Source organism: Orbicella faveolata, unplaced genomic scaffold (assembly GCF_042242905.1).
Source record: "Orbicella faveolata isolate gen_17 unplaced genomic scaffold, um_ofav_v1 contig_1, whole genome shotgun sequence".
In the NCBI taxonomy this organism is placed as follows: Eukaryota; Metazoa; Cnidaria; class Anthozoa; order Scleractinia; family Merulinidae; genus Orbicella; species Orbicella faveolata.
In genome coordinates this window covers 20361719-20374738 of record NW_028301536.1, presented here as the reverse complement: position 1 = coordinate 20374738, position 13020 = coordinate 20361719, and the positions used below count along the sequence as shown (strand labels likewise).

The following is a 13020-nucleotide window of genomic DNA, read 5'->3' as shown; positions in this document are numbered from 1 at the left end:
AAACTTTATGTAAATGATCGCGTGGGATTCAGGATTCCGGACGTGAATTACTTCCGACGTGTTATCAGTAAATTTTAGTTTGCTACGGAAACCACTTCAATTATTAACCTTTTGAACGTGGGTCCCTGCTAGCCGATGTTGCTTGAGGGCATATTGCTCATAAACTTTTCGTTTCATTCCGTCACGTTTCCTTGTTACCGCGGTTGTTGTAAGTGATCAACAAGACTCAAGTTCCCAAGATCACTCGCTTCAATCTTTGTTTCCAAGGGACTATATATTTTTTACATATTTTCGTTCTCTGGGGATTTACATTTAGACACGGTCACTTGCCAAAACCATCTAGGCATAAGGCAAATTCAAATGTTCGGGAATTTTTTTATATAATAGCCTTTCGTGTACTTGCAAGCGAAAAACACTTAAGTATGTACCCGGGAGTATGTATCAGCTTGGAACTGATAAAGGGCATGAACGGCTGACTTAAAAGTTTAAAAGGTTTTTAATCTTCTATGCCGTTCAATGTGAAAAATCGGCCGAGAAAAATTCTGAAAATTGCGCAAGACCACGTGACATTTATCTCACTGCCAATTGGTGGTTTTCCCTGGGGAGAAAAATTGAGAGGCAGTATGCGAAACAACAAAACAAAAACATCTTCGGTTTCATGAGTATCGATCAAACGAATGAAAGTGAAGGGGCGAGCTCTGATGAGTTGTTCGATAACCACTTCTCTCATGCTGTAGTCTACTTTAAAGGACAAAACGCGTTTAAACTGACCGCACGTTTTCTTGGTATTTTCACAAAGCTTAACAACAAAGACGCTCTCGTGCGCCTTGTTAGATAGCCAAGCTTATGAAAGGACCCGTGAGACTCCTCATACAACTCAACTTGTACCTTATCTCAGAAATTTGGCCGTTCTCGTGGATGTTGGCTATTTACGGAACGAATTTCTCGATCGTCGCCATTGGCATGTTCTACGTTATTGATTTTCGTCGTTTGTTTTGATGCGTCGCGTCGACTCCTCGCCACTCCTTGCTTTGACCAGCTTTCACCATCACGTTTCCGCAGCGCAACGATTTATCTCGCTCCACTAAGAGACGAAACCGGACGTGCTACGTTTTCTGGTAGAAAGAGAGCATTGGTCTGAGGTATGGTAATGTTACAAGGAGCCTTGATTGACGTAAACAGGCATTTTCACACCAAACTGAGAAAGTCGCTTTTCTTGCCAGTTCGCCCGCCATATTAAACGCCATCAGCACGCAGTACGATTTGGAAGAGACGTCACCAAAACAAACCTCAGTATCCCTGTTTAGACTTCTCACGGGAATATTCTTTTAAGAAAAAGTTTTCCATTCTTTCTGGTGTAAAGGCTTAACTTCTTTATACCTGTGCGTGCGGACAAAAGCGTCGCCTATCTCGAATACGGTTTATTTAGCTTTGAGCTATTTAACCTTATTGGAGCGCCTTCTAGACAGGGCGGGAGTTTCAAAACAACTATGAACGAAATCGATTATGATCAAGAGCTACCACGTGAGCTCATCAAATGCGTCTTGGTTGGAGACACAGGTGTTGGAAAGACTCGACTAATTTGTGCGCAAGCTGTTGGAGTTGGTATCCCTCCACCACAAGACACCAAGCAACCTCTTCACTTTCCAACAGTGTTTGCCATCGATCAGTACCATGTTTCTCGGGAGATAAAGGAGAGAGGCAACTTTCGCGTTGATGGTGTAGACGTAGCCCTGAGGCTCTGGGATACGTTTGGCGACCATGAGTTTAACCGTAAATTTGCCTATCAGCATGCCCATGTAGTAGCACTTTGTTTTGCCATCAACTGCCCTAAGACATTTAAGAATGTCAATGCTGTATGGTATAGTGAAATCAAGAAGTACTGTCCAAGAACCCCAATTGTATTGGTGGGAATGCAGTCTGATTGGCGATTACATGGCAAAGACACTACAGTAAACACCAGCATTAGCTTGTCAAAGCGAATGCGAGAGTGCTCCCTCATTACACCTGATATGGGACGCCAAGTGGCCAAAGAGATTGGTGCAACATACTATGAAACAAGTGTTGTAACTATGTGGGGAGTGCAGCATGTATTTGAAAATGTAATCCGCTCAGCACTGATCACCAGAAGACAGACCAGGTTTTGGTCTTCACATCTGAGAGGGGTCCAGAAACCACAGCTTCAGCCTCCTTACCTTCCAGAAAAACCTGACGCTCCAAATGTCAGTGTACCATCCTCATTATACAAGGAAAACTTGAAGGGGTTGCTTGATAGTGGGATGTGTGCTGATGTGGAATTTCTTGTTCATGGTCAAACCATCAAGGCTCACAAGGCAATACTGTGTGCAGCAGCACCAACATTTGCCAAACTCTTCTCCTCTGTGGAAGCTAAACTTCGCATTGGTTTTGGCGTTTCACAAAAGTTATTGTTACAAGATGCACTTGTGTTTGGAAAGCCAGGAAGCCTACCCAGAGGTTTTGTGTCCATTGACTCCTTCAACAGTGGCTGGACAAGTGAAGATCACAGCTCTGTCATTCAAGTGAAGGTGGATAACTTTGTTTCACACAGAACATTTGTATATATCCTTGAATTTCTGTATAGCGGCAACCTTCCCCTTGAGGCATGCACTGAAGAACTTGAAGAAGCTGCCAGAAATCTTCAGCTCGTTAATCTGGTTGATTATGTTGCTAATGTAATAAACAATGCAGAGTACATGAACACTGAAGTCCATTCGCAGATGGTTCGAGAGATGACTTCGTGTGCTAAGAAGCTGGTGAACTCTCAGATGTTCTCTGATATTGTATTCCAAATTGAAGGCCGGATTGTTGTGGCACACAAGGCATTTTTAGTAGCACAGTGTGAAATGATGGCAGCAATGTTCATGACAGGCCATTTCAAAGAAAGTGGAGTACAAGTGGTAAGACATTGTATAACAGACGTGTTTGAATACAGAAGTCAGCCGGAAGTTTATGTTCGAACTTGCTTTTGGCAGGTTTCATTGACTTCCCCCCACCCCATTTTCTATGTAAGACTTGACTCTTTTTTCACAAAAAGTTGATAATACATGTACCAAATAGGAGAACATTATGGTACTTTTTGGTTCCTGTCTGTCTCTTGAAAAGGTGTCTGTGCTGAATTGGGAAAGATATTTTCAAATGAATCCATGGAGATGCAGACCTCCAGGTGGTAAATGACATATAAAGAATAAGAGTAAATGAATACATGAGTTAAATAACTTTGTGTTTATTCTCTGTATACATAATGGCAAGCTGGATCATCTTGAACTTGTTAAACTGAGTTTACACAGCTTGAGGTTATATTTTGACACCTGGAGCTAATACTGAACTCTTTTAAATTAAGCAATGTAAAAAAGATGTTGCTGCTCTATTATATATTCAGCCAAAAGCCTTGCAGTGATAAAATAATGTTAATTTTGACCTGGGCATCTTACTTGCCCTTGTTGTGCATTGTGTATTTCTTTTTAGAGCTGAATACATGTATATCACTTGTATTATGACACATCTTGCTACTTCCTTCCTTTTGTAGGTGGAATTTAAGGACACCAACTTTGATGCATTTTTAAAAGTCCTTGAATACCTCTACACTGGGCAGTGCCCAGTTTTGACTGTGGATGACATCATTGGTGTGCTGGCTCTGGCAAACTTCTTCTGTCTGCCTAGACTTGTTGCTCTTTGTGAAAAGCTCATTGTTAAAGAACTACAGGTTGCTATGGCAGCAGATGAAATGGCTGTTACTGAGGATGTCATTGGTATGGATGTACATTATTGCTTGTTCAAAGTTAACACCTTTGCTGGTTTCCTTAAAGTGCACCTAACCCCCAAATTTTTTTTTTCGCTAAAACGAATCTACATGTTATTTGAAATACTTCTGCGAAAAAATTTTTGGATCCGGTTAAATCCTTGATTTTCTGTGGCCTGACGAAATCGCGAAAATAGCCCCAAAACACCGCCATTTTGTTTCACGACCGAGTTTGAGGAGAATGGGTCCAGCGGCTGTTGTGACGTCTACCCAGGAAGATCGAATAACTCACGTCCTCTCGTTTCCTTCAGGATGGTGCAATACACATTCGAAAAGTGCGCAGAAATACCTTCCAGAAGTGCTATCGGCTGTTGCAGCAATATCCCAGAACTAAAAAAAGATATACTGTACAATTTACTAGCGATGATAAAGACATAACGATGGTTGATTTTGTCGAACCGAAACACGCAAACTGAGTCTGTGAGAACCATTGAAGAACTCTCACTGGAATTTGTTCTGCAGACTTTCAAACGCTATTTTCAAAATTTTCTGCTCAAAGCCAACCAGCAATTTGTCGAAATACTATCGACAACCTATATCTTCCAGTCCCGCAGTATTTATAACATAGCCGGCAAAGTTGTGTGATCAATCAAGAGGACGTTACGACCAAATATACTGATGTGTAAATAGGTCGCAACTATACGCCGCCAACCAGCACTTATTTCTCTTTCGATTTAGATTAAAGTCGAAGATTAATCATTTAGAATTACATGATAACAAAATTGTTACACTCACAGAGTTTTTCGAAGGTTTGGAAATCAGTAGTGCGGCAAACATTCTATACATTAGTGTCGAAAATATGACCATGTAACATTACCCGCGGACCGCTTAGGGAACACATCCTTTTCGCTTATCCAACGAATTTCACTGCAAACTTTGAAAAAGATTTACACTGATTATTTGGAGTTACGACTTAAAACGTGTGGCAATGTGAAATCGGTAATTGTATGAAATGTTTCCTTCCGCCTTGCTTCCCGTAGCTTCAAAAATACAGGTCCAGACAATTCTATGATTTTCAATCGATTGAAGCCAGTGTTCTGGAGATCATCAAGTCTCGAAGACTGCAACACTTACATCGCTCTTATAAACATGAAGCATTCCAGAAAGTAAAACACAAACTGGATTTAATAGAACCACCATACCTTGACAAAATACATTCTCGCTACGGACAAATGTAAACAGGTTATAAACACGCATGGGAGTCTTGTGTTTAGGTGACGAAATTACCATCCAAAGCAGTCCTTGAGTTTTCTTCCCTGCTTTTTGTTTGCCTCCTCCTTCGTATCTAGCTTTCCATTCTTAATATACAGGCAGCTCGTCCGCAAAGAAGTCTTCCCCGTCGTCGCTTGAAATATTGCAAATTGTTCTCAAAGCTCTAAGCAGTGAGTTCACAGTTGCCGAACGTGCTCGATCGAAGTTTATTTCGGTTTCTTCCGAATCGAAACCTAACTCTGACTCCAGTGACAAAAAACAAATGATTCTGAAACAAAACTTGGATGTCTTAGTCCCAAAATATATTGGAACGATTAGTTTTGTTTCCATTTTCTCGAGCAAATACAGAGAGCTGACTGAGGCGCCATTGTGTTTGGTTCCTGGGTAGACGTCATCAGCAACCGCCACCCCAGACTCCCTGAAACGCGGTCGTGTAACACTTCAGGCGCGACTTTGAAAGGGCATAGCAAATCAAGGATTCAACCAAATTCAAAATTTTTTTTGCCCAAATGCTTCAAATAACAAGTGGATTCGTTTTAGCGAAAAAAATTTTGGGGGTTAGGTGCACTTTAATGTGTAATTTTCTCACCTTTAGCAGTCACTGTTTTTAGCACAGCGACATTAATAAATTTTCCAGACTGGTACACCCAGACATGTGACTCTAATTTAAGAACTGAACTAAATATCAGACTACACCAGTTAAGAGACTGTCTGTAATGCTGTTGATTTATACAATTACCAGTAATCAGTTGGAGAGAGTCTGGGTTTGCAACAATCTTCAAATTCCAGCTCAGTTCTGCTCACTGGAAGCTACATATTTCTGTAAACTGAAAGGTTTTTCGAAATTTTTAGAAAATGTTTGGAGAATCTTTGGAAATCTTCAGAAAGTGGGTGGAAATCTTAAGAAAATTGTCAAAAACATTGTTATTTGTTTATATAATAAACAAAATAATACATGGTTGCTTGTAGATATGGAATTCCCCTTCTCATGTTCAAAGCTTTACCTCAATAACTGAACAATTATTGTTCACTGCACTCACTCGTGAGATGTAGAGTTGAACACTCAAAGAGAAATTCCATATCTATGCATGCTCATGTATCATTCTCTATTACAGGTACATGTTAACTGGGTAAAAGCTGCAGTCTGATGTTTGGATCCATGGTCTTCCTCTTGGAAAATATTAGTAATTGTACCTAGTGGAGTACAATTCATAATTGGATTTTGAACTGAGTGGAGTGCAATTTGGTCTGAAATCATACGTGTGATTTCAAAATCGAATGAGCGCACAGCACGAGTTCGATTTGAAATCACAAGTATGATTTCAGACCAAAATTGCACAACACAAAGTTCAATTGCCACTTTATTAGATCCATTTTGAAATCGCACAATTTTATCACCTTAAATTTTATATTTTGGTGTATTGTTCCATTACACAGTTGGTTGAAAATAGCGGAACCGGAAACGTCTTTACGTCTCATTTAGTATGCAAAACAATGTCATGTGACGAAAACTCATTTGAGCATAAAAAAGAAACAAGCAGTTCTAAAGTTAGAACGAAAACAGTCTACTTCATCCATAAAAGTTCAATTCTCATCGCCTGAATCAATGATGGAAGGCCTTCCTTTCTTCTGTGGCTGAGGCTGAGAATTTTTTGTTGTCTTTAGACAAGGAATTTCAAGGTGCATCCTGTGTAATTCTGCAATGAATTTCTTTTGAGTTGTGAAACTCCCTCAAGTGCATGATGCCCATGGAGTGGATAGTTTTTTTTTCTTTTAAATACCGTTCAATGGCACTCTGCATGATTTTCAGGGATTCCAGCTTGTTATCATCTCCGTTTCTTTTTGTGACCTCACCGTAGAACTTAATCAAGACATTCAAGTTCTTGTTGCGCTACTTGATCAGTTTCAAGATATTTTCAAGATGGCGGAACCGGCACCAGCTTCGGAAGACGTTTGTTCATTCACTGTTTTGCGGAGCGGGGCATATTTTGACTATGTTTTTTGACAGCGACAGAGTTGAGTTCTTGTGTTGCTTCATTTGAAACTGCTGGAAACCTGGAAACATCTGCATTCTTGAGATAGCTCTGAATTTGTTGCTGTGTGGTTTTCGTTTTTTTATGTTTTGCTTGACTTGGTATCATACGGATCTAGAGCAGATGTTGAAGAAAAATCACAAAGATATTCGTCAAAATAGACACTGAAAGTTGGAAACTTCCATTAAAGTAGGTCTTCAGCCTGAAGGAGCTCATAATCGTCATTCAAAAACTGTAATTCATTAACTTCGTTAATTGTTTTGGAAAAAACACTACAATAACAACAATTTTTTGGCAATAGTAGTTGCAAAATTCGTCACACAATGGCTTTTTGCCTTTCATTTTGCTGAAATTTTATTGGTTACTTTAAACTAACATTGGAATCTGATTGGTTGTTTTGTTTTACTGTCCCATTCTCATTGGCTGAGAAAAAGATGCGATTTAGAGCAAAAAATAGTGCGATTTGTGAATAAATCGCACCACTGAGAGCCAATCAGATTGCAAGGATAACCAGTGATTTCAAAACAGATTTAATCGCACAAGTAATTCCAAAATCGGATGAGCATGAAGCACAAGGCTAATTTGAAATTGCGAGCACAATTACTCCCTGAATTGTACGTCGCAAGGTCCAATTACCAATTAATCGTATTTATAACAAATTTCAAAATTAAAAAAGTCTTAAGAGAACTTCTTTTGAGTGAAAACCTTTGTAGCGCTTGTTCGTGAGTTTTGAAAACTGTAGGAAACATTAAGAAGGAAGCCATTAAAGCACATGTGGGTATCCAATTACAAAAAGTTCAAATTAGATACCTGTAATTGGACACCCGCATGATTGCACGCCTACATGATAAATGGTCACATGAAGAACCAATCACAGATGAGAATGTTGTTATAGATACTATTAATAATAAAACCCACTTGATCTACCAGTATGTGAATCTTAAAGTGCCTATGAAGTAAAAAATAGTTGCTGCTGATTTGAAAGGCTTTTGAAAGTAAAGAGGAATGGAATTTTCCATTTTGGAAGATCTTTTTTCGTTTTAGAGATATTCACGTTTTTGTATTATAAGTGATGACGTCATTGGTGGTTCCACTAAAACAATTCAACACTCAGTCAAGAATATCTCTAGAAATATAAGAGCAGTGTTCTTTAAACTTGGCACCAGAAATGTACATCACAAAAGAAACAAAATGACACCCACCGTGCCGTCACCATGACAACAGTTATGCCGCTGGTCTTGTTTTAATTAAAACTAACATTACCAGATTTTATCTTAAACAAGGATCATCCACTCCCAACAATCTGATGGGGAGAGTTAAGACAATATGGGAATCATGTGTGTTCCAAGCAAGACCATCTGTCCCTTTTCGAAGGGTTGCAAATTAGCATATTTGTTTTTTTCACAGAAAGAGACTGGAGCCAAAAGTGTTGCCATGGCAACAACACAGAAGGTGTCATTCTGTTTCTTTAGTGATGCACATTTGTGGTGCCAAGTTTGAAGAACACTGCTCCAATATTTCTAGAGATATTCTTGATTCATTGTTTTAATTTTCAAGTGGAACCACCTATGACGTAATCACTTTCCTCATTTGCATAATACAAAAAGGTAAATATCTCTAGAACGAAAAAAGATATTCCAAAAAGGGAAACGCCATTCTTCTTTACTTTGAAAAGCCTTTCAAATAAGCAGCAATTATTTTTTACTTCATAGGCACTTTAAGTTTTCTCAGTAAGAAATGTTGTTTTTCTAGGATATCTTCTTGAGGCTCAGATTCACAATGCCACACAGCTGGAATCCTGGTGCATACACTTCATTGCAACACACTACAATGCTGTCTGCCAACAGTGTCCCAAGCATATCAAGAACTTTGACTCATCGACTCTCAAGTCCATCGAAACGAAGCGTTGGCCGCCACCATGGTACATTGTCGAGGCTGACTGGTATGAGAAGGCCACAAGAGAGCTCGATAATGAGAAGGTAGCAGAGAAGCTACGCAAGTCACACAAACACATCAGACACAAACGAAAGTGCAGCTGTCTGTGAGAGCCCCTTTACAACAAGGTGAATTAACAGTACTGTTTGCAGTGAAGCAGAATTACAGCAGTCTGTTTCACTTTATACATTATTAAAATAGAAACACCAAAATTGTGTATCATCGCAGTGCTAGTTGTTATGACTCTATAAGTTTATTTTTTCCTCTTACGAGCATGTAGTCAGCGCACTATCTCCCTAATGTATTGACCCATCCCAAAGCACCTTGTACTCTGGACCAAGTGGTCCAGGCTTCAGCACTGACTAGGGGTCATTGTTTTGTGTTTGTAACATCTGAAGGCAATTTACCCTTAGTGCTAACAAAACTGTAAGAGCAACTTGACGAAATTCTAGGGGTATCCAGGGAAAGTACATGTCGCTGTACTTCTAGTGGTACTGAAAATGGGAGTATAGACTTTTCCTTACCCTGTACCCTTTGGAAGAGGCATTGTAATGTGTAGTTAATTAGTTTTGGGATTTCAAGAGTGTCAGTAGTGTGTTGGGTTCATGGAGATCACTTTTCCCTAGCTAATTACACTGTAAGAAGAATATAAAATTACTGAAGTATCTGAAGTTTATTTTATACGGGAAGACTTGGGTATGTATTATGAATCATACTTAAGTGTACTAATAGGGTTATGATTATTGTGGTCAGTATTAAATATCGAATATTAATTAATGAATCACAAAGCAGACCAAACATGAATGCCATTAGCATTTGAGAAACAGTTTTGTTTGTACACATACACATAAAAACTTCTCTTAGGTAAACATTACACATGTAAGGTTCACCTCTGTCTTTCCTTTTCAAGAGTTGTTAATTTTGAAGTTGTTTGCATCTTGAATCTGTTATAATTTCTGAAAATTTGTTAAGAGTACATGCATGTGTTGGTTATGATTACAACATAATTGAGAGTTATTGAGATTACTTTTATAACAACATTGTAAGTATAGCATACTTGAAACAACTGCAGATTTATTTATAGGAAGTTTAGTACTACAGTAAAGTTTATATTATTGTATGTCAAAGAGATATTTGTACATGTATGTTTTCTTTTAAGTACGTTTTTCTATTATACAATTTGTTTATGTACAATGTACAGTGATGTCACTATTTTACACTGTTATACATGTACGTATGAAGAAGAGAGATACTGCTGTTATTAAAGTCTCTCTGTCTCTAAATAGCACTTACAGTATTATACAGGAGTTCAATTTATTTGTATTGTTATTGTTCAACTGTTTTTTAATACTAGGCAAAGTTAGATTGCATAACGAACAAGCACTTCATGTTGAATGTAGTGCTGGCTACATGTACATTATGTTACTTTAGAATTAATTGAATTTCGAGGTTTTAGTTGGTTAAGTATTTCAATATTTTTGGTAGTTTACTTACAGCAGAGTGCTTTTGTGTGGCATCAGCTTGTTGCTTGCATTACAAACTACAGACTGTGTTAACTCAAGATGCATTGTAAATACACAGTGCTTCACAATTCCAGCTATTGTCATGCAAAAGAAATGTGACAGGCTTGAGCATTCAATTGTACATGTACAATGATGTATCTCAGCAGATAACAGAACACTGCTTGATCTTGTAAATTTTAACAACCAATGACAAAGTGTCAACAAGCTGACAGTGAATATTTCATGGAAGGTGGTGTTTACATGATACCCTGGTGACTTTCATACCGGTTCCCTTGAGGCTCTGTATTTGTTCACAAGGTACCACAACAAAATGTCATAATGGAGTGAGTCATACCAGTGCTAGTGTACTCCTGTTGGCTGTACTGAAGCAGAATTTTTATTCCATTGTGAAAATTCATTCCAGTTTTGTGGTGTGACTGTTTGTTTCATATCCTTTCAAGTTTCATCGATTTTACAGCAGTACAAAACTCATCACCATAAAGACAGCTTATGTAAGTATGACTCTTTCATCTCATATGGGAATAAAAATGGTACCAGTATCATGTAAACTCCCCCTACCATAGTGTTGACTTCGGGTAACACTGAGTAACATGCAGCAAGCGTTGTGGTAAATAAAAATAATGTTCCCTCAATTAAGGTACAAACTATTGTTGGCTGTGCCATGAGTTGAGTCTGAAACATTGCACAGAGTAAGGTTTGGTGAAGTTAGTTTCTCTACCTTCACTTGATGCTGATCTGCCTTGAGAGTCTCAAATTTCACATCATTAAAATTATCCTCGTAAAGTTCTCTTAGCTAATATGTGCTTATAACAGTAAGGTATTTTTGGCTTCCTCTAGAAATCCAAGTTACTTCATTGCAGTAAATTTGAACTGGAAAATTCTAATCTGTCACAAATGTAATAATAATAATAATAACAATAATAATAATAATAATAATAAATAATAATACATAATATTTTAAGAGGAGGCCTCCAATTACCATAAGGTGGTTTTCAGGAGGGTCCTCTAAGAAAATAAATGTTAAACCTTTAAAATACATTAAAATCTAAAATACAATAAGAAGGACCAAAAAAAACCAATGCGGTAAGCTAACTAAGATTAAAAACTAAAACAAGAATTTAAGTAAAATCTAGTCTAAAATAAATGACATGTGAGTTAAAATAATTATTGATGAAAAAAGGAAGTTGTTAGATACAGTTTAAGCTAGTTTGGGTACCTTAAATTGGTTTGTCGTTTCTTATATCATGAAATATTAAGACTCTCATGCAAGGCGGCAATGAATGTTGATCATAATGTTGCTCTCTCAGTGTAAGATTCCTGGTACTTTGTTAATGAGAGATTGTAACCCAAATTTGTAGAAAAGTTAGTTTAAACGCATGACTGTTGATTTGTGTTTTATATCATTAGTTTTTCTTCCATTCACTAGTTTAACTGGTATGATACAGAGTCTAAAATGGCTGAAGTATTCAGCTTATTTAACAATGGCAAATAGTGTTAATTAATCCAGAGCAGTGATTGTTTCTAATTTCCAACTGGATGACATACATTCAGTCACGAAAAATCTGGACAGTATTCAAGTGAAGATCATGACTTCAATGTAAAGCATGCTACTATATTTGTTTCTAAACAGCAGTTGCTGATCAGTCAATAGTGGATTTGGAGTTGAAATTGAAACAAATCAGGTTGTAAACCTCTCTGGTTTTTTAAGTATTGCCATTTTTAAGCAGTAATCTTCAGCCCTTTTGACTATAAATGTGTAGATAATTTAGATATACATGTACAAGGGAAGTAACAGAAATAATTGGCTATGAATTTAATTACTATAAGGTCTATTTTCTTAAGTGTTTATTGTTTTTCTTCGTAATTAAGGGAAAGAGAATTTTACGAATATTACTAGGCATGTTGCATCTTCTTTTCTAATGATCATCAGTTTATCACTCTGTTCAATTAAGAAAAAGTGTTTTGTGGAAACATTTTATAGAGAGAGGAGTTACTAATCAATATCTAAAAATCAAATGTGTACTATTATATCAAATTTAAATATTCATGTGTTATTAATATAAGATTTAAACAAATATATATTTAATAAATGTGGTTGATTACCATCTCAGGCTCTATTCACTATTTGCAATGTTTAGGGATGCACAAATCCAAGAGTAAACCACAGGTGACCAAAGCATCCCATAAGGGTTTGTTTGGGCTCTGTTAATAATAGAAGTTTGCAGAGGGAAGGGAAAAGTTTCCAGGCCTGTACCAAGTTTTCAGACGTGGTTGTCTAATAAATAGGGACCAGTCTCTTTTTTCAATTCTGTCCTGGTGGTTCTTGAAGCAAGAGTAGAGGTAGGAGCAGAGACATTTCTACATCAGACAACAAAAATTAATTTTGGCTGGATGATCAGTTGTCTCACTTTCATGGCAGCCTGGTCACTTAGCAAGTCCTGGCCCAGGTTGTTCTGGTGAAACGAGTAAGGATGGTGAAGAACATTGTTATTACAGA

At 37.6% G+C, this 13020-nt stretch overlaps 1 protein-coding gene across 1 annotated transcript; it reads left to right on the top strand.

Annotated features, from left to right (window-relative positions):
- Positions 1-252: 252 nt before the first annotated feature.
- On the top strand, positions 253-12628 carry LOC110048593 (rho-related BTB domain-containing protein 1-like). Its single transcript, XM_020754362.2, has 3 exons — positions 253-2918; positions 3548-3770; positions 8818-12628. The coding sequence occupies exons 1-3, from the start codon at positions 1491-1493 to the stop codon at positions 9108-9110; spliced, it is 1944 nt and encodes a 647-aa protein (XP_020610021.2). The 5' UTR covers positions 253-1490; the 3' UTR covers positions 9111-12628.
- The last annotated feature ends 392 nt before the right edge of the window (positions 12629-13020 follow it).